The sequence below is a fragment of the Ptychodera flava genome, chromosome 16 (genome assembly GCF_041260155.1).
Source record: "Ptychodera flava strain L36383 chromosome 16, AS_Pfla_20210202, whole genome shotgun sequence".
In the NCBI taxonomy this organism is placed as follows: domain Eukaryota; kingdom Metazoa; phylum Hemichordata; class Enteropneusta; family Ptychoderidae; genus Ptychodera; species Ptychodera flava.
Window position 1 is genome coordinate 26,673,889 of NC_091943.1, and position 22,578 is coordinate 26,696,466.

The 22,578-nt window shown below is 36.7% G+C and overlaps 1 protein-coding gene across 1 annotated transcript; it reads right to left on the reverse strand.

Annotated features, from left to right (window-relative positions):
* Positions 1 to 11,243: 11,243 nt before the first annotated feature.
* LOC139114993 (very low-density lipoprotein receptor-like) lies at positions 11,244 to 20,684 on the reverse strand. Its single transcript, XM_070676902.1, has 7 exons — positions 20,560 to 20,684; positions 17,556 to 17,627; positions 16,814 to 16,942; positions 15,775 to 15,882; positions 14,596 to 14,717; positions 12,067 to 12,141; positions 11,244 to 11,508 (listed from the first exon to the last, which is right to left on the reverse strand). The coding sequence occupies exons 2-7, from the start codon at positions 17,614 to 17,616 to the stop codon at positions 11,362 to 11,364; spliced, it is 642 nt and encodes a 213-aa protein (XP_070533003.1). The 5' UTR covers positions 17,617 to 17,627; positions 20,560 to 20,684; the 3' UTR covers positions 11,244 to 11,361.
* Between the last annotated feature and the right edge of the window lie 1,894 nt (positions 20,685 to 22,578).

A 22,578-nucleotide genomic window follows, 5' to 3' on the forward strand; every position in this document is an offset into this window, starting at 1 on the left:
CTCATATGTACGTTTTCCCTCTCACTTCAAGGAAAGTACATTTATCAAACATACGAAAAGTACAAATATAGCTTGTTTTGTAGGGGAGAATTGTTGATAGTTTGCCCAATATATTCCAATGTATTATGAATGATTTTTTGTGAAACACCGTGTCGACCATATATTGCCTTATTATAGTTGCGCAAAAAATGATGAAACCTCCCCCAAAGGCATGCATGAAATTCCCCGACCCTTCATAAATTCTTGCACGAAATAGCGACAAACCCTGAAAATATACCGGTCCTATCCCCCTGTAATTTCCGTCCAGTGCTTTATACCTTCTATTTTTAAAACATTTTGGGAGGAAACACACCTTAGAAAACTAGCAAGAAGGCTTAAATTGGCCATAGTTTGTGGAAAAGAAAGATGGCGCGTGAAATATTTACCGTGAGTTCACATGGTTCTTTCTCGTATTTGCCCTCATAGTTACAGAAATATGGCTAATGTTTCTGAATAGTGTGCCATTCCTTACGAGTGTCCCAATTGATACATTCATAGCATCGTGGCCCTATGATAAAGAAGCAACACAGAAACGATTCTTTTGTACTCATTACATTCAGAATGAACATTGATGATTACGGATAAATTACCCACAATGTTTACTGAACAAAATAAATAAAATTATATAAACCCATAGAGCGTATACTTACCCGGTTAGAAATTCGGTATTTATCCTTAAATATTAATCGAACAAGGCCTATATAAATCAAACTTAAGTAAATGACAAATTTATTCGTCAAAATAAGTTATTTCCAAGGGATTTGAAAGTGAAGTGAACAGAATTTGAAACCACACTAACGTTCTGTTTTGATTTTTGATTAAGGCGAGAGAGAACAAAGATATGAAATCGTTAAAAGATATTTATAGATGCAGATAGAAACCACTGATGAGGGTGTATAAAGTACTCATGGCTAGTGGTCGTGACTTTGAAAACATCTGTGGAAGCCTGCACTAGCAATTCGACACAGTAAACTGACAAAACGCTCCATCACTGTAATCCATTCGCGAAGGATCATAGGTTGTTTACATTATGTTTTTATTTTTCAAATCGTTTTTCTTTCAAGCTTGTAACAATAGCAATCAGATACTCGTATTTTTCATCAAAAGAGGTGTTCAAATTCATTAGAGTTCATATTGTCTTTTGAACATAAGCATTATAGTATTGCACCTTTCAATTTTTTGTAATGTCAAACCTAAAGTAAAACAGAACAGCTTTGTTTTCAATTTTTGTTTTGTATTTTGGCAGAATGATTTTCAAAGGTTGTAGAAAATATTCCAACCTATCTACCTCACATGTGAAAGGCATGCTTGCAAGAACCAATCAATTTACTTTGCCCTAACGTCGTTACATGTTATTTTTATAGTGCCAATCGGCATAGCAATCTTCTGACTTCTAATGCATGTAAATATCACTACAATCGAAAGAAAAGCGAAACCTTCCTAGTGTGCTGTTTGACCGAAAACTGTTCTTGAAGAATGACAATGATTTTCTGACCAAATGTTATTTTAAGAGGTGTATCCGTCATACGTCAGCAAACATATCATGTCCATAAGAGGTATGTCTGTTTGCTTTTGTTTGACCTTACCACATATCTCGTCCTCACCGTTTTTGCGGTCGTTATATCCATCACATCTGAAATAGCCTGTGATACACACACCATTATCACACTGGAAGCTCGGCCATGGACAGAGCCCTCGAAGAAAATAAGCAAAGTGCATCGCTCGGTCATATTAAACCTATTTCATTATGTACGGGTCACGTTTCCATCAACATATTGGTCATTGTAATATTTTTTCTGGGCCCGGTGAGAAAATTAGGAAATTGTACACACAGTATGAAATATTTGAGCTTATTTAGCGATGTCAACCTATAAAGCCCAAATAGAGGCATCTTGCCGGCAATTTATCGCTAAAAATATCATCATATTACATTTTAACTTCTTTTCATTTACAACACATACTTACCAACATACGCTGCGTGTATTGACATGTAGGATTAGGCGTACGTTATGATCACATAATTTTCTGTCAGCACATACCATTGTTGGTGGCTAGCACCGACATAGGTTAAACAATTGCATTTTAATTGGCTTGTGCTTAAAAGAAACTGTCTATTGCCAAATGACTACAAGCATGATGACAATCGTTCCAAAACCTTCTTCTGAAGCAGGAGAACAAGACAATTCATGCTTCAAAAAGGACATGCGTAATAATGTATGTGAAAGTATTGATAGCCTTGAATGAAGCTGTTTGGGGTCCTGTTAGAATTCGCAACCGCGGTGTTTTTCGAATGCCTCATACATTTCTAAGATGGCCTGATGTGAATTAGGAATTGTAGACATAAGATAACGCCGGTAATATTTCTTTAAACCTGTAAAAAGTTTTCGTTGTAAGTGTTGGTCGCGCACAACAAAAACATATTGACTTTGAACGCGCATTGCTTAACGTTTACCGTAAAATATCAATACTTATATTTCAATGGTTGCAAGTTCAGCAGTCCAGATACAACTTATATTGCTCCAGGTAAATGCATGATAAAAGATAACAATGCAAGTCTTTCATTCTCGAAGATATAGTCAAAAGTGTAATAACTGTGCGTCAGACGGCTCTTTCCCTGGGTATTATAGAAATAAGTACGGGAGGTGTAAGTAAGGTGGAACGCGCCTCGGGGACAAATATTCGGACTCTCAAATTTCTACAATTCTTTTCCGATCTACCACCTGAGGGGCTCATTTTAAAGCTCTTGAAGAAAGAAAAACTTTCACCGTCTAAGTTTATCGGAAATCAAATATTTAATTTGTCCCCATATAGTTAACACAGGGGTGGTGGCCTTTTTGAATTTAAAATATCGCAAAATGTTGGGCAATATGTTTCGCTAGTTCCAAACTTTGCACAGTGACCCTCCGTTTTTATTGCTGATTTGGTAAGGGAATGGCTGAAAGCTTCATTCAGGAAAGTTTGAATAAAAGTTTAAGTCTTTCACTTTCGAGGCGCATACCACCTTAATATGCCTTTTTCGTCGACAGGGGACACTTTATCTTGATTTTATCGGAGAAATTGCCTATTATCTGACTTTCAACTTATCAACTGACATTTTGTTGACCATTTAATGTTGTATTTTGGCTTTTTTTATGTCAAAGGCGGAGCAATGACTGACATTGTATTGTTTGTGACCATAGCCATCAGCATCTTGGAATCCGCATGGTCTTTAGTATCGATATTTCCGAACCAATATTGCTTGTCTTACCCTATACCACGGACGATAGCAGTTTAAAATATTTCCCGGGATTACACTTAAACCTCACACAGTTGAGGCAAACCATCCGCTCCATGTACCAATCAGTCTGAGCAAAACTTCACCATTACCCTTGATCGAAAATGACACTGTAAGGCATAATTGCATATGTGATCGAATAATCATTTCTGAACTAAAGAAATATATATAACCATGCGTGGCTTTGTTGCGATGGCCGTGTTCTACAAAAATAAAAGTAAAACTTACTAACGAGTATCAACCCACCAAGACAAATTATACGGGGGCAAATTAAACGAATGGCCGAATTCTACTCTTGCATTTATACTGTTATGGTGTTCCCTTGCCAGCAATGGCAGCGTGCGGTCAAGATGAATTCCAATGTAACTCCGGTGAGTGCATTTCAGAGAGTTTGGTCCGTGATCAGTGGCCTGACTGTCCTGGAGATGAACAAGAGGACGAAGAGGGCTGGCCCATTGGTAAGTGAGAAAACAGTGTTTGCAATGAAAGAGTAATACAGAAAACATTTCGTCGGATAATACCGAGATAAGTAGCCACTTCGGAAGCCAAATATAGGTATAGATTCTTATGCAATATTTCTTCTCAATGTTTGAGAAGAACTAATTTGTGAACGATATAATCTCCGTCTAAAACGTAACATTACGCAAATCATAAAAATAGACACAATCGGTTACGTTCATTTTTTTGAACATTAAAGCGTATATGAATATTTTAGATACACCATAACAGTGATTGTTTAACGATAATATTATGTTTCGCTGAAAAGCCATTAGTAAATGATGGTGGCCAAGACATTTATATGAATCATCAAAAATGTGCACCAAATGTGATGACGGCAGTCAAATGACAGGGTCCTGACTTCTTCCCGGCTACGGTGGAGTGACAGGACGCACGTATTGCGTACAAACCTATTATATAATATGTACTCACGACGATTAAATCCGAGATGGTTTTGCAATGCAGTGAGGCTTATCTGTGGCCGCCATCTGTTCACTGACACCATTGTGTTGATGCTATACCTTGGTGACCGGTAGTAAAATATGCACTCAGTTTGACCCATACAAAAAACTACGGAACTAATAATTTTCAGGACGCGTGTAGGACTGTCGGACTGCTCGAGTGATGTACAGAGACTATGTTAGAAACCGTTTGAAAAATCTCTCTCTCTCTGTCTCTCTCTGTCTCTCTGTCTCTCTCTCTCTATCTCTCTCTCTCTCTCTCTCACGCACATATTACATAATATTATATATAATATAATATAATATAATATAATATAATATAAAATATATATAATATAATATAATATAATATAATTAATATAATATAATATAATATAATATAATATAATATAATATAATATAATATAATATAATATAATATAATATAATATAATATAATATAATATAATATAATATGATATAATATAATATAATATAATATGATATTAAATGTTTCATTCGTTAATAGCATACATTTATTGATTATCTACTGCAACCGCATGATAGTGATGATAATTCATGTATAGCTTGTCTGATTATTATTATTTGAGAATCCAAACTTTTCTGTAAATCATAGATTACATGATACCTGTTGCAAATAGGATGACGTCCGCTTTTCTAAGTTTCGGGCCACTTTAGTGCCGTCGTGTTTGCATCAATCACATTGGTAAATCCTTCGTGAAGAGTCAATATAACCTCACTATTGGTAATAATTCGGGGTGTATCATCTTAGCTTCAGATCCGTTTGTCTTATCCCTGAATGTTACAAGTCCTGCAAGTAAGTTTCAACTCTGAAATCGCGGTTAAACAAGTTCAGTTTATTTTACTTGTAACGTTTATGATATAAATGCGAATATTAGTATCAATTATTTTGGTAAGAAATACTTCACCCCAAGTATATTCTTATTTATATTTATATCGCCCCATGTGAAGGTTTACAGTATGCATTCAAATTCATGTTGCAACTATTGGTATTCTATTGTATCTGTCAAACTCTTCCTCCTATAATCGATTAAAATCAAGTAATCGCTTTATTTAAGGTGCTGTGACAGATAGACACTCAAAAACCACGACGTGTGTATAGTATTAAATTCATTGGTGCTAGTTATGTACAGTGGTATTCACACGCACAGCATAATCGTACCAATTTCAAAGACAGGCGTCAGCTGCGTGTTAAAACTAGGTACCTATATGCTGTAAGTGTCATAACTTTTGTTAATTTTGCTAATCTAGGGGCAGACCTCTAAATAAATATAATTTAGGTTTCATGGTGTGTTTTGGCGAGTTTGTAGAGGTAATAAATAAAACTGCGCAGCAGGTTGACAGTAAAAGGGAACGAAATCAATACAATTATACACTAAATAGTTTGATAAAGAATTCAGTCAGTGCTTAATGGGTCAATAAACCCTTTTTGTATAAATTTCTTTTAAAGTTCTCCTTGAGAGCAAGTTCGAAGCGGAATGACGGATTGCAGTGGATTCTCCACCATTTGTCTCACAAACATTCGTGTCACTGACGTATGAAATGATACGCCCCCACGTCATTATCTTTATGACGTTACGTTGGGCATTGATGTATACTGATTTTGCTTTACAAGAACCATAATTTTGTCAGCATCCTAGACGCATTATTGTGCGCAAACTATAAAAAGTGGATTTGAAAATCAAAAACACAACTTTTCCCAGCGATTGATGATTGAAGCGTAGAGTTTGCTAGTAATGTATCGATTTGTCGTAACTAAAAAGTGTTGCGTTTGTTTCTATGTTTATTGCATCTTATTTCACCATAAAAACGGCCAATATAGTGCGATGTTTATGGTCTACGTAATTAAGAGAAAAGAGTGCGTAAAATGCAACTCCTTTAGTGTATAGGTTTAATAACGTATGTACGAAGTGCGTCAGGCATCCTGTCCAAATTGCGTCCAACCCTTCTTACACAGTGATATTCAATATGTCATCAGCATGCCGCAAGCTTTTAAGAAACTGTGCTCCTTACTACACATTTGCTTTCATTTTGACCGTCCCAATCCGACACAAAGTTTTTTTGATCCTGAATGTAATTTCGACATTACTTTTCTTATCACAATTAAATCCCTGCATAGTAATATTTTAATAAATAATTGTTCATCGCCAACGATAAGCACCAAGGCGAATATTCTTGAAGCATTTTTGGTACCATCGACAGCAGACATTGTTATACGCTGTACAATTTGTAAACTCTTGCAGGGAATTTTGAGAGCAACACACATATATGCTATACATATCAGAGCGTACTAACCATATAAACTATGCATAACATTTTATGGAGGAATGACCTGTTCAGGAAAAACATGAAACAATGAAGGTTAACTATACAGATTATCTTCGATACCTGTGTAATATCATATGATTATGCTAATAGTAGGTAGGTCACAGTTCGTACCCTGTTTTCCGTATCGTACAATAGAAGAACCGAGCGTTGCCTCACCTCTAACCTTGAAAGTGATAAGCTAAGAGATGGGTCTTTAGACTGATAGCTTGCGAAGTAATGGTGTCAACTGCAATCAGACTTGCATCGAACTCTGAACGGATTACGTTAAAATTTTGTTACTAACGAAATGAGATCATCGAAAAAAGTACAGCATCACATCGCTGCAGTTCTCTTCCTACCGAAGATAGAGGGCATGATTATTCATCTTTGACACGCCAAAGACCTGGTCCTTGTTCTTAAGAGAACAAACAATTAAAATCTGGTTAGTCGTCGCTATCAACCGGAGTCAATAAGGAGAAGGTTTACATTGGTCTCACTGATAACACCTTTAAGGCACGTATGCAATCGTTCCGTAACAAAATGTATGATTACAGTACTGAACTATCAAAGTTTGGAAGATATGGTTCTAGCTTAAGAAAACATGCACCACAACTCGAGGACTTGAGACCCTTTCAGGAGAATGTGTTGTATATTCCTTATGGCGGATAATGTTAAATTTAGGAAAGTTTATCACTCCTTCCAAAGAATTCTCAAATATGACATCCGTGCGACGAAGATTTCGGCACGGAGAAGGAATTTACGCCTGCTGACAATATTCGTAATTTGTACAAGATTAAAGTTGATTTTTATGAAAAGTTGTCACAAGAAAACATTACTAATTAATAAAATTTTGCATATGATAGTGTTTACAAGATTAATGTTGAGGCAAATGACGCAAACGAACTCGATATTGCTGAAAGGATGGATACATAAGCGAGGCGATATACATACATACATACATACATACATACATACATACATACATACATACATACATACATACATACATACATACATACATACATACATACATACATACATACATACATACATACATACATACATACATACATACATACATACATACATACATACATACATACATACATACATACATACATACGTCAGTTGGTAAATTGAGTCATTCGGCATTTTAACCTTGCTGTTCATAACAGTTATAGCTCTTATGCGTCAAACCAGGAATACTGACATAGTACTGACTCTCTGTATCACAGCAGAAAGAAACCATAAGCACATGGTTAGAATCTCCGACACAGCGTACCGCATTTTTTCAATGGTCGCAACAGATAGGCTTTATTGCAATCTACCGTTAAATAGCAAAGTGAGAGAGAGCTCATCATCGATTTGACTCGTCTCGTAGGCTTTAATAGGCTCTCCTTAGTGATCGATTTTAATGTAGCCTTTCAATATTCGTCAATAAGCCTCCAATACACATTTGGAGCAAGATGTTGTCGTCTGGGTCCCCACACTGCGGAGTCTATCTGTCGGTAATTCAGTAGGCATACGTGTGCTTACTGCGTGCAAATGCTTTTGTTATTACAGAGAAAAGCTGCTCATATTACCTGTTTATGATTTCGACTCTGTTATCGACAACACAAAAGAACAGACAAAGACGCAGTGAATCACAGTTTTATATGTTTGCCCCGGTTTATGTTTTCCTCCTAAACATTAAGAAATAATAGAATCCAAATGCCGGTAGGCTTATGTGGAATGTTTAACACAGGTGTTGGGAATTCCTCTCTGGAGTGCGAGATATTCCATTTCGGATGTTGGATATTTTCCTTGCGCCCCCTCGATACTTTCAAACAGCTGCATTTACTGTATTTGTCAAAGAAAAACCACAGAATGGTTTGGCTTATTTCCACAAAAGGACAAAAGAACAAAAGGAATTTATTGCGCATTAGGTTAGTAAAAAGATACCTTTTAATTTAAATACTATCTTTCAATACGGCCGGTATGTTTATCTATAACTCTCATAGACATCGACACCATACAGCCTCTTACTCAATAGGAGTTAACTGAATACTAACTGTGTGAAAATATGTTTCGGATATCTGCAAGTTCATCTAAAATATATATAAAATTTTTGGGCGTGGATTGAATGTGTCGAAAAAGTAGCCCAGAGTCACAGAGTGGCAGAAAGGCAAAGTTGACGTCAAACGATGACGAGATAAACTTAATTAAAATCTAATCCGCCAACCACCGCCACTGTTGATTTTGAAATAATCTCTCACTTCTGGTATAGATGGATCTCGTGCCATGGTAATCCTGGCGACGATAATCGGGCCATAGATACTTGTGAACGTGCCTGTGAATTGGAGTCAAAAACGGCAAGTTAGGGTATTTGACAGTGGGTATCACACATGAAATTTCACATGTTGGGGAACTGACACTGAAGTGAAACAAATCATTTTCAAAACACATTTGTACTACTATGACGTCACAAAGTCTGTTGCACGCTTTGATTTGAATATCATGCGTTAATCCAAAAACCAACTCACAGCCCCAGTCATATTTTAATGAGCTTTTCATATTCCACAAGCAACCACTGGTATAAAGGTGTGCCATTCCTCTGAGATCCATTGTTACTGATGCATAGTAGCACAGACTGACTAATAAAAAGGCCCATATATATGCAGAGTTTCTTACGAGCACTCCATCAGGGCTCAGTCGTTATCAGGTACATTGGCATGAGTGATCATTTCCTTTGACGGCCACCGTGAGAAACTTCGAGGTGGACAACCACTACCGGTATGCTGTCCATATTTTAGGAGCCTCGCCTCCACAGAGGCTGGGAGTCTGCCAGTAGTAAGAGCACAAGATCACTCGATGATGCCGAGTGAATGTTGTTCTCTATATTGTTTAGGAAAGAAAAGTGTCAGAATTTCTCGCAAGGGCCAGCACCCGTGGAGAACCTCAACTAATGATGTTGGACCTATCTTCATTATTATCGTACAAGGAACAATTGCCAGTAGAGCTCTTCCATTGGTTCAACTGTACTCGATGTAGGTATGGCAATGCAGTGGATTACCAAACCCTCATAATTCCGTCTGTGGTTTCATTTGGGTCAAACTATTAGGTCGATAGAATGAAGTGCCCCCTGCCAGTAATCCAAAAATGTTTTATTATGAGAACAGAATCCAGACAGTGCAGGATGAGTGTGGCTTTAATAACACCTGCAAAGAATTAGACAGTGCTGCAAAATGGATCCGCAGTCCCAAGTTCTCGCATCAGTGCTTGTTGATATTGACTATTAGTTCCTTGTTTCTTTCTTGCAAACAGTTTGAGACAAAAACGTATGATGGCTTTCTCAGTCAACAGGATTCTGTCAAAAAACAAGCACCAGTTTCTTGCAAAGAGTTTGAGCAGGAAGAGTGGACCCGGCTGCAGCCAACAGGGAGTCCAGTACCATCAAGGATTCTTTGCACACTGGCCGGGGGCCCAAAAAATTTGTAATTTTTATTCTTGAATGCCAGACACTGACCATAAAGAAAGTCAAAACAATAAGCCATGTCCACGGTCGTTCGTCAATGAAACCTATATCACTTGCGGCAGGTTTTACTGTAGTTACAGTATTTCCTGGAATGGTAGCTGCTGTCGCTCTGAGAGCTAGAGCAAGTGGCCAACTGTTAGCCCCTACAACAGAACAGTTCAGCAAGGTTCACCTTCATGCACATTACTCTGTCATCCAGGACCCGCTGTAATGGGACCTGTACACTGAGAATCTTATCCCTCTCACTAAACAGTTTTTTTCCGCGCCAAGGGTCTCATTTACCAACCACAGCTCATCTTTGAGAACCCTGAATCCATTCTTCAATCTAGTCCTAGTTTCTACTAGCACCTATTCGGAAATGAGTAAATGTGTCTTGCAACAGGCTATGTCTGCTGAATTTGGAATAGTTTCCATGGGCACTTTAATTAGGGAAGGTCAATGTTTTTTTCAAGTTAGCAGCTTTTTCTGTACTAAAGTGAGCTTTCTTGACAAAAGCCCCTAGTTTTTGTAATATGATGTTCCATCTCAAATACTTGCATTAATTTAAAATCATCTGTAACTTAATCACTTCTACCTTCTGCTAAACACCAAAGGGCATGTGCTTGAAGAGCTCTTTTTCACTCCTGGGGGATGCTGTCACAGCACTCTCTGAGCAGGTAAAATACCTTTCTGCTCAGCTCAACAGTTTCCAAAAAAGGTGTCAGGCCCATTCAGAATGTTCTGTCTACATCAGTAATGAAGATTAAATTCTCTCGTATGTAAGTGTGTCTGGCTGTACCTACGTACATATATGCTCATGCAGGCATGTACTTAGGCGTGCATGGAGACATGCATGTGCACATACAAATTCATACAAATGCATACAATGATACGTACAATGATACAATGATACATACAATGATACATACAATGATACAATGATACAATGATACATACATACATACATACATACATACATACATACATACATACATACATACATACATACATACATACATACATGCATGCATGCATGCATGCATGCATGCATGCATACATACATACATACATACATACATACATACATACATACATACATACATACATACATACATACATACATACATACACAGGTAAGTCAGTCTGTATATGTAGTTACTGTTGTTGGTTTTATTAGTATCTTCTATGTATCCAGGTAGCAGGAAATCACAAGGAAAGAGTATCTCGTTGTTTCCTGGTAGTTTGACGTTGCTGCAGGTTGCAGAAAGTTACTGAACAGCAGTAACATTGTTCTTGTCCGGATATTCATTACAGAAATCATCATCGCAGCAGAACGTACACCCGTTCTCCCCGTCAACCTGTATAGGACTTTCATAGCAGCCTGGGCTGTTCTTCTCCATCAATTTTCTACACCTCTGTAATAATTTCAATAGAACATAATCACGGATTTCATGGGAACCGTTTTATTGAACCTGTTTGATTTGATTTTGAAGATCCTTTTTTCACTATTCAATGATTAGAAAAATATCGGGAAAGCTTAAGCTTATATACGTCAATAATCTTTACATTACTTGTAGAAAATACTAAAAAAGGCGCATGAGAGTAGATCTTTGGGGTCAAATCTCAATGAGCCTATACTTCATTAAAATAGTTTGACGGAATAAAAAATTACTATACACGTTAAATATCCTTCACATTAAATTAGGGATTGTGCTGTTGTCCGGGAAAATGGATAATTTTCGGAGCATATTTTCACTACGCGATTACAAACTTGTAAACATTGAGGTAGTTACATATCTCCGTATATTCTCGCGTAACATGATGTATTAGACACGAAGTTACACTGTGTATATTCATATCTAAATGGGAGCACTGAAAGTCAACATTAGCATTGTTCTTAAGCTTGAGCAAAGATGGGGATATTCGTTTTGAAAGTCAAGATCATTGCTACAAACACAAGTTCAATGCCTCACCTCCGCCTCCATGCAGGCAAGTGTCACCTTCACTTTGCCGTTTCTGCGCTGTTTCAAACGGGTTACACATGTTTCCTAGGTGGACGACAAGATGAGAAACATAACCACACAGCGACAGACAGACACGGAAGCGGACGATTGACATACAAATGTAAAAATGAAGAAAGGGAATGGTCATAAATATTATTTTTGAGTTCATCACTTTGCATCTTGTGATGTAACCATCACCAACACGATTGCTTACACGGCAGTGAAATGAGAAGTATTTCATTATTTCGACGGTATGCATAGCGGGTATTTTATGTATGCCCACAACGCCCTCAAGTACCGAAGTTGAGGGAGGAAGTTCGCCTCTGCTCACCTCAGCCGGATAAGTATTCTATCATGGTTTTCACTTGCCGAGAAAACTTATATTTCCATTTTCCATTCCCTCTCTGTCACAAGAAGTTTTTTGGAATTATTCTCTTTTGTGAATAGTTTTATCTTGTATGAGCATTTACATGCTCCACTTGCTCTTTCTGAGAACAATTCTAAGCATTCATAGGAGTCTACCTTAAGGTAGAATGCGCCTCAGGGACAGATATTCGGTCTATCAAACTTTTACAATTCTTTTTTGATGTACCACTTGTGGGCGTTCATTTTAAAGCTCTTGATGTAAAAAAACTTTTTACCGGCTTAGTTTTTCGAATTTCGAAAATTTTATTTTTCTCCATAGAGTTAACGAGGGATGGCAGCCATTTTTAAATTTAAATATCGGTAAATCTTGGGTTTTTGTTTCTCTAATGGCAAAATTTACACGGTGACCCCATGTAAATTCTTGATTTTGAAAGAGCATGTTTGAAAGATTTCTTAAGGAAAGTTTGAGCAAACGTTTAAGTGTTTCACTTTCGAGGCGCATACAGCCTTAATCAGCTTAATGCAACATTTACAGATAATACACATGGTCAGCAGAAGCACACCAGGTGAAGAAATGGACAATAGTCACGAAGATCCATGCATGTCAATGAATTTTTTCGTTAAGTAAAACGAGCATACATATAAGATACAAGTGCTTGGCAGTGTTGTGTAAACACGTGAGTTCTCAAAAAAATATCTAGTGCGCATGCTTAAACTCTGTCTCAAATCGTTCTTCCATGCTCCGCCAATTTGCCGCCCTACTGCGGTCAAACAAAGTTGCTTCCTTCAGTTAATTGGGATTTAGAGGCTAGTGTGTTCTTGCCAAATTTTCGCAACTGGTCTTGCACACAAAGGTTTATCAAGTATTATGTAATTAACATCAGGCTTCACTGCACACATAATGTTTAACTGTACTGTATTTTTAAAACTGACGCTGTACGAAAAATAACGACCCTTCAAAAGAGTTACGTTTGCTGGAAAAAGAGTGACCCTCCCAAATTTTCATGCACAAAAACAATGACCCTCCCCTGCCTGTCACAGCCTGTATCAATAATAACTAAATGACATATAATTTCTTATTTGACCTTTGAACTTTCAAAGAATACTTTTTAACCTTTATACAAATAGTCACTTGGGTGAAATTGCAATATCATATTTGTTGTTCATATCTGCTCTTTCAAACACCCTGTTCTCATAACGTACATCTATATAAATTACCAAACATTTGTAAAAGCACAGATTTAGCTATTATTCAGTTTCCCAATAGACTACAATGACCAGTGAATCACCATTTTGATGAATTCCAAATTCAAATTTTTTGCACACACTTGCACTCATAACCACATTTGTCTAATCAAGTGTCAATATCAATTATCAAGTATCTATAAATACAAAGATTTAGCTAGTTTTGTATTTGAAAAAATTCATCATAGTTTTCCTCATAGACTGCATTGTGTAGTGAATCAACATTTCAGTTAAATTCAAAATTCAAATTTCTTGTACCCATATGTACTTGTAACCACCCTATTCTTACTGAGTAGATTTATATCAATTATCAAACATCATAAATGCACAAATATTGCCAGTTTTATATCGGGAAAAAATGTTCATAGTTTTCTCATACTCTACCATGTATAGTGATTCATTATTTTTTAAAATGTAATCCAAAAATCAAATTTCTTGTACACATGTACTTTTTACCTCGCACTTCAAGCAAAGTACATTTACAAAAAATTATCAAACATACGTAAGTGTGCAGTTGTTTTGAAGGGGGAAATTGTTAATAGTTTCCCTAATAGATTCCGATGTATTAAGATTTGATAGTTTAGGATGAAGCACTGCATCGACCACATATTGCCTTGTTGTAGTTGGAATAGTTGCGCAAAAAATTATGAACCACCCTCAAAGGTATGCATGAAATTTCATGACCCTTCATAAATGCTTGCACGAAACCTAGCGACCCATCCCGAAAAAATACCGGTCCTATCCCCCCCCCCCCCTTGTAATTTTCGCCAGGCCTAAAACCTTCTGTTTTCAAAACATTTTGAAATAAAACAAATCTTAGACAACTAGCAAGAAGGCTTTAAATTACCCCAGTTTGTAGAAAAGAAAGATGGTGCCTGAAATATTTACCGTGAGTTCACATGGCAATTTTGCGTATTTGCCCTCATAGTAACAGAAATATGGCCAATGTTTCCTAATAGTGTGCCATTTTTTACCAGGCCCCCATTGGTTACATTCATGGCATCGTGGTCCTATGATAAAGAAGAGACATAGAAACGTTCCTTTTGTAAACATTACAGTAAGAATGAAACATTGATGATTACGGATAATAGTACCCACAATGTTTCCCGAATAAAAAATATCTATATCAAACCCTTAGAGCGTATACTTACCTGGTTAGGAATTCAGTATTTATCTTTGAATATTAAACAAACAAGGTTTATACAAATCAAACTTAAGGAAATGACAAATTTATTGGTCTAACCAAGTTATTTCAAAGGGATTTGAAAGTCAGGTGAATGGAGTTTGAAACTACACTAACGTTCTGTTTTGATTTTTGATTAAAGCGAGACAGAACCAAGATATGAAATCGTTAAAAGATATGTATAGATGTTGATAGAACCCAATGATAAGGGTGTATAAAGTACTCATGGCTAGTGGTCGTGACGTTGAAAACATCTGTGGAAGCCTGCACTGGCAATTCGACACAGTAAACTGACAAAGCGCTCCGTCACTGTAATCCATTCGCGAAGGATCATAAGTTGTTTATATTTTCAAATAGTTTTTCTTTAAAGCTTGTAACAATAGTAATCAGATACTTGTACTTTGCATCAAAAGTGATGTTAAAATTTATTAGACTTTACATTGCCTTTTGAGCATAAGTATTATAGTATTGCACCTTTCAATTTTTTGTAATGTCAAACCCAAAGTAAAATAGAACAGCTTTGTTTTCAATTTTTGTTTTGTATTTTGGCAAAATGATTTTCAAAGGTTGTAGAAAATATTTCAACCCATCTACCTCACATGTGAAAGGCATGCTTGCAAGAACCAATCAATTTACTTTGCCCTATCGTCGTTATATGCTATTTTTACAGCGCCAATCGGCATAGAAATCATCTGACTTCTAATGCATGTAAATATTACTACAATCGATAGTAAAGCGAAACCTTCCTAGTGTGCTGTTTGACCGAAAACTTGTTTTGAAGAATAACAATGATTTTCTTACCAAATGTTATTTTAAGAGGTGTATCCCTCGTACGTCGGCAAACATACCAAGAGGCATGTCCGTTTACTTTTGTTTGACCTTACCACATATCTCGTCCTCGCCGTTTTTGCAGTCGTTATATCCATCACATCTGAAATAGCCTGTGATACACACACCATTATCACACTGGAAGCTCGGCCATGGACAGGGTCCTCGAAGAAAAAAAAGCAAAGTGCATCGCTCGGTCATATTAAACCTATTTCATTATGTATGGGTCACGTTTCTATCAACATATAGGCAATTGTAATATTTTTTCTCGGCACATAACATATTCGACCTTATTTCACGATGTCAGTCTATAAAATCCGAATAGAGGTATCTTGTCGGAAATTTATCTGTAAAAATATCATCATATTGCATTTTAACTTCCTTTGATTTACACAATATACTTACCAAAATACGCCGCGTGTATTGACATGTAGGATTATCACATTATTTTCTGTCAGAACATACCACTGTTGGTGGCTAGCACCGACAAGGGTAAACAATTACATTTTAATTGGCGAGAGCTGAAAAGAAACTATCTCTTGCCAACAATGACTACTAGCATGATGACAATCGTTCCAAACCTTTTTTCTGGAGCATGCAACAAGACAAGTCAAGCTTCAAAAAAGAAACGCGTTTTAATGTATGTCAAAGTATTGATAACCCCAAATAAAGCTGTTTGGTTTGGTTTCTGTTAGAATTCTCAACTGCGGTGATTTTCGAATGCCTCATACATTTCTAAGATGGCCTGGTGTGAACTAGGAATTGTCAACGTAGGATAACGCCGGTAATATTTCTTTAAACCTGTAAAAAGTGTTGTGTTGGTCGCGCACAACAAAAACATATTAATGCTGAACGCCCATTGCCTGACGTTTACCGTAAAATATCAGTACTTATATTTCGATGGTTGCAAGTTCAGCAGTACAGATACAACTTATATTGCCCCAGGTGAATGCATGATTGGATGGCAAAACAACAAAAAATGCACTTCTTTCATTCGCGAAGATATAGGCAAAAGTGTAATAATTGTGCGTCAAACGGCTCTTTCCCTTGGTATTTTTGTGTACTTATGATTGCAAACATTGTTTTCTAACTTACCAATGGGGCAGCCCTCTTCGTCCTCTTGTTCATCTCCAGGACAGTCTGGCCACTGATCACAGACGTAACTCTCCGGAATACAGTCACCAGAGTAACATTGGAATTCTTCTGGTCCGCATTGTGCCGCTGCTGTTGAAGACAAATCACGAAGAGTCTGCACTTCTCGTCTTGTGGTACCAATTAGATATCTTTTAAATGTACGTCTGCAATATTGTTTTCTTTGTCTTTTCAGCAGATTTACGGCTACTGAACGCACGCGCTCCGAGGACAAATTTTTCGGATGCCAAGACATTTACATATTTGCAATCCTCTCTGGTTTGTTGCTTGTGTGTTTGGAGCCTTTGAAAAGTGTTTACACATTATAAGCAATCATTTTAAATTTCAAATATCTGTAAATTTATTTTTCGTCGTTAAAAGTTTTGTGCGGTAACCCCCATGTTTTAAAATTTCATGGGGAAAAGTTTAAGCATAATTCTGAGGCGCGTCTTGCTTTAAACAAATTGTATTTGATGCCGATATTGTCCATGCAAGCACCTATTTGTATATCCGTTTGATATTCGCCCTATTATACACAATAATGATTTCCATAAACTTGATGGATCGTGAATCACGGCAGTGATCACAGCAACAACTTTTCACTTCAAAATCCGAATGTGTTATTTTCAATACACTATTGATATTGTTGGGAAACCTTCCTACAGAATAATTGCTTATTCGAACAGTTGTAGAAATCTACACTAACCCGGTCTTGCCAATTCCAAGAAACCGACAACAATGACAACAGCCACCAGCAATTTAATCATATTGTTCTGCCCTGAAAGAAATGACAAAACACAACGACAGATGGATTAATTAGCTGATATGATATTTTACACTGAAGACTGTGATTATAGTAAAATGCAACGTTAGAGTGGCACTATTAACTCAATAGCGGGCGCGCCTTGTAGAAGCCATCGGGACGATTAAACAGCATATGGTATGATTCCATTTAATATGTTGAAATGAAAAAAGAAAGAGATCAACTTTGTTTTCAATACGCGAAAAAGCAGACATATGGTCCCTATATCTTCAATTTGTATTTCGAAAAAGAAATAATGCAGTGTAAAAATGCCCCCATGTTCATTACGGAAAAGACTTACTGTAGTCAACTATTGATACTGCCTATACTAAATGATACTAAATGCCTATGTGGACTTTTAAATATGTGTTTAAACATCTGTATCAAGTGACCTTAGATTTAGTGCAGTCATTCAGAATATAGATCGCGAATTGCAAACATTTATTCCCTGTTTAGAGGTATAACATTTGATGAAGTGCTTCTGGACATTCACAATAAATACAACAATTCATTTAGTATGAAAATCATCACTTAACTGACAGGATATTGCTAATGTGTTTGCGTTCTATTACAGTACTGTGAGATCAAGTTTTGTACCAAGTTTTATCCAATTCGCTGCAGTATTTCTGGACATATCACTCTAATACAAAAGTTTACTAAATATTCAAACTAGCAATTAATCGACATGAGTCTTTTCACGCAATTACAGCACTAAAACAACAACATCTGTACCACGTGTCATTAAATTTGATGCAGTATTTTTGGACATATCACACTAATCAGGAAAGTTCATAAAATATGCAAATAAAATATTAATTAACATGATACTAATATACGTCTTTACACACTGTTAAAGCAACGTGAACCCAACATCTGTACCAAGTTGCATCAAAATTTGATTGAAAATTCATTATTATGAAAATTATCTTTTTAAATAGTGCTAAATGTTTTCGCGAGATCAACAACTGTACCACGTTTTATCAGATTTGATGTAGTATTTCTGGACATATCACCCTAATTATGAAAATTCATCAAATATACAAATTAACAATTAATTGACATGTGACTGACAATTGTCTTTGCATGCTATTACAACACTGTAAGATCAACAATTGTAACAAGTTTCATCTAATTTGCTGCAGTGTGTTTAGACATATCACACTAATTATATGAAAGTTCATAAAATAGCAATTAGCATATTTTACTGCTAAATGTCTTTGCACACTATTTTGGGACTGTGTGCTCAAAATTTGTACTAAGTTTCATCAAATTTCCTGAAATATTTCACATATCACCCTAATTAAGAAAATACATCAAGTTTGCAAATTAGCAGTTGATTAAAGTATACTTCTAAATATCTTTGCACTCAAATACAGCACTGAGAGATCAACATCTGTACTAGGTTTCATGACGTTTACTGTAGAATTTCCATGCATGTCACCTTAATTACTGAAATTCATAAAATACATATATTAGCGACTAAAGCCCCACTCGCTGTAACTCTTGAAATTTGTTGACCTCAAACTATCTTCCTATTCTCTCCTGGTTTTCTCTAAATTCTACCCTCTGAAGGGATACGGGCTTTTACTGCATTAGGAAACCATTCCTTTGTGAAACATTTTACAAGCAAATTCAAATTTTAACCGTCATTTTGATTTCACGCCATTTTCAAAAAAATTTAATATCACAAAGGAAACAGAACATACAATGTCATACTTGAAAACATTCACCCCTATGCATTACATTGCACTACTCTGTGCAGTTTATGTGACGATTTCAGAGCAGATATGCACAGTATCCATGATTTTGCTTTTTCACATGGGGCGGCGATTTAATGTTCGGGCAAACATTTAATGGTAATGTTATCTTTATCTTGTTCAAAGTTGCATATACAGTCCCACGGGTAGTTAATAAAAGGTGTATACACATACCTAAATCAGTACATTCTCTCAAACTTATTTTAGCTTGAAAGTGAAATGATCATAAAAATAATGCTAAAAGATACAGCTAGTGGGGCTTTATTTGACATGATATTGCTAAACATCGTTGCATACTATTACAGTTCTGGTATATCAACATCTGTTCTAAGTTACATCGAATTTGAGTCAGTATTTCTTGATATATCACCTGAATTAGCAAAAATTAAATTAAATATGCAAATTAGCAATTAATTGACACAATACAGACATACATGTCTTTGTGCTTAGAGCTCTGTAGTGACCAACATCTGTACTAAGTTTCATCAAAATTGGCACATAGTCTCTCTAGAAATACAGCTCTTTTTAAATCACTAATTATGCATGCTACATCCAAACATACAAAGACGCGTATGTATGCCATAGTGAATTATCCCTGTACCAAGTTTGAAAGGAATAGGCTCAGTCATGTCCGAGAAATCTCAGTGGACGGACGCACGCAACCCAAATCATAAGTCACTCGGACTTCGTCCATTGGGACTAAAATCACATCACTTGCGAGTCATGGATCACATTCACGTATGGTTCTTAATGTACCTGTCGTCACAGTCATATACATTCACTGTCAAATGCAAAAAAACCCGAACTTTTTGGCATTGAAATTGACTGTTATGTCAATGCACACCTCGTGAGTGAAAAGTTATGACTTTTTGCTGAAAATAAACCCAAGAAGTTACTCCTTCATAAAATGCCACTGTCTTCAAGGTCATCTCTGAGAGGAAAATCGAAATCTACGCAACTTTCTATTTCTACAAAAACGAAAAGATGGAAACTCCCCTACCTCATATGAAAAAATCAGTTCACATGAATCTTGACCTAAACAAAATTGTAGCGATCGTGAAAGTCTTTCTCATGGAAGAATATTCCGCCTTGTATAGCAGACAGGCATGCAATTTATGAATCGAAAACGTATAGTATAACATGTTCAATACCTTGTGCACAATTATCAATGCGTCTCTGATTTTAGCAGTAGTTATCCTCGTTGTGAGAAGTGCGGTTTCCACTTGTTTTCTGGCCAGAGTAGAGGGTGACGGAGTCTGTACGGTCTCTGTCTGATAACACATGGTTAGTCGCAGCGCTTATTAAGCGGCTCGACACTTTCGTGCGTGGCTACCATCTGCTCCGTGGTGAGTAGGTGTGATAGGGCATACCTTGATACAAGACATGCCATTTGATTATAAGCTGAAACAGCAACAAAACAAAGAGCTTTTTCGATTGGCTCTGGTAATTTCGGCTACGAAGTGTCCTGAAGGCATGTGTACGCACCAGACATAGATATTAAGAAAATTTGTGGTCAATGGAGCACGTTGTTTGAAAACAAATCATAAAATCACCGGAATTGTTAACACGGGAATAATGCATGAGATTATAAACCATGTGTACAGAGTTATACATCATTCTTTGAAAAAGATGAAATTACAAACAGTTTGAGTAGCTTATGCGCTTCAAAAGTGCGATGAATTATAAAGGAAAACGGTAATATCTCTCTCTCTCTCTCTCTCCTCTCTCTCTCTCTCTCTCTCTCTCTCGCTCTCCTTCTCTCTCTCTCGCTCTCTCTCTCTCTCTCTCTCTCTCTCTCTCTCTCTCTCTCTCTCAGCTCTGTTATCCAAAACCTATCCTACAAGCAAAGTGTGGAATACGCTTTTAACGTGTTAGTCCTTAATTCGTGGTTGCCGAATTTGTTCAATTGATTGCCAAATGATAAAAAGAGAAATGTACATTTTCGATATAATCTTGGTTAATGTGAGTTTTTTTGTTACAAATGCGCTTGCGACTTTCCAGACAGGAATTGCGGACAGTTGACCCTTGTTGCAATAGAGATAACCATTATATTTTCATGCACGTCTCATACAATAGTAGTAGTTTGTTTTGATCGCTGACGTCATTAATATGTGAATAGATGCCGTAGGTTGTCATTTCAAATCACACAGAAAATGCATCTCATTGGAGTGTTATTGGATACATAAGGGATGCAGGGGCATCTAGGTGACCTGTTTTGAGCAAATTTACAAAGAGGTGTTTCACAAACAAATATACAGTCCTAGGGTTTTTTGAACAAGTTAATTTCGTATAGAAAATAGAAGCTGCTCTCAACTACTGCCACCCTCCCTTCGATTCCACAATTCCCCCCTTCCGCTTACTAGTTTTGCTCTCCCTCGAGAAAAACTCTCCACAGGAAGGAAAACTTCACTGGGTGTCGCATAAGTAGTCTTGTAGACACTGACTATTTCCATAATTTTTTTCCATAAAAATGTCAAGTTAATCAATTTGTTTCTCGGTTACACCTCAACATATGTATGCACTCAATCAACTACCAGTACAACCATCTACTGAGTCCCTTCAAAGAGTATTTTCAAAGTCCACAATTCATTTTGGTATGTCAGGCTTGCCCTACATGTCAGTGCAACTCTTATGTGTTCAAATCAGGAATACTGGCGTAAATGTATCAAAGGCTAAAGCAAAGAAGAAAATCGTAAGTTCAATGGCAAAATCGCCAACACAGCGCACCATTCTCTTCAGAACCAAAGGCGATCATGTTGCAGGCTTTATTACACATACCTTGAAATCTACCTTGGACATGGACAAACATAATTTGACTTTTGGTAGCACTGATCAATTACCCTACGGGAAAGCTTAAAGCTTATCCTGCCAATTTCATACATGCCACCATCCGGTCAAGCTTCAGGTTCAACATGATAGAAGCGGTGACCCTCGGAAAAAAAAAAGATCGCCATACAAGCCCTCACTCAAGAAGAGTAAACAGAAGATTTATTGTGCAAAATATATTTGAATATTTTGCATAAGTGTTTTATTTTAAGATACCATAATTAATGGTTAGCATGATTTCCTAATAGAAATGATTGGATATAGGATTGGATGTGCCGGAAACGCAGCCTAAAACTCACATATGGCCAGAATGTGACTCAACACATTTTACCAGAGTGACAGAA

Excerpts from the sequence above, each read along its gene's own strand:
- LOC139114993 (XM_070676902.1), bottom strand. The coding sequence starts at position 17,616 with ATGATTAAATTGCTGGTGGCTGTTGTCATTGTTGTCGGTTTCTTGGAA. Across the intron at positions 16,943-17,555 it reads CTTGGAATTGGCAAGACCGG|CAGCGGCACAATGCGGACCA; the intron begins GTTAGTGTAGAT and ends TGTCTTCAACAG. Across the intron at positions 11,509-12,066 it reads TTGCCTGCATGGAGGCGGAG|AGGTGTAGAAAATTGATGGA; the intron begins GTGAGGCATTGA and ends AAATTATTACAG.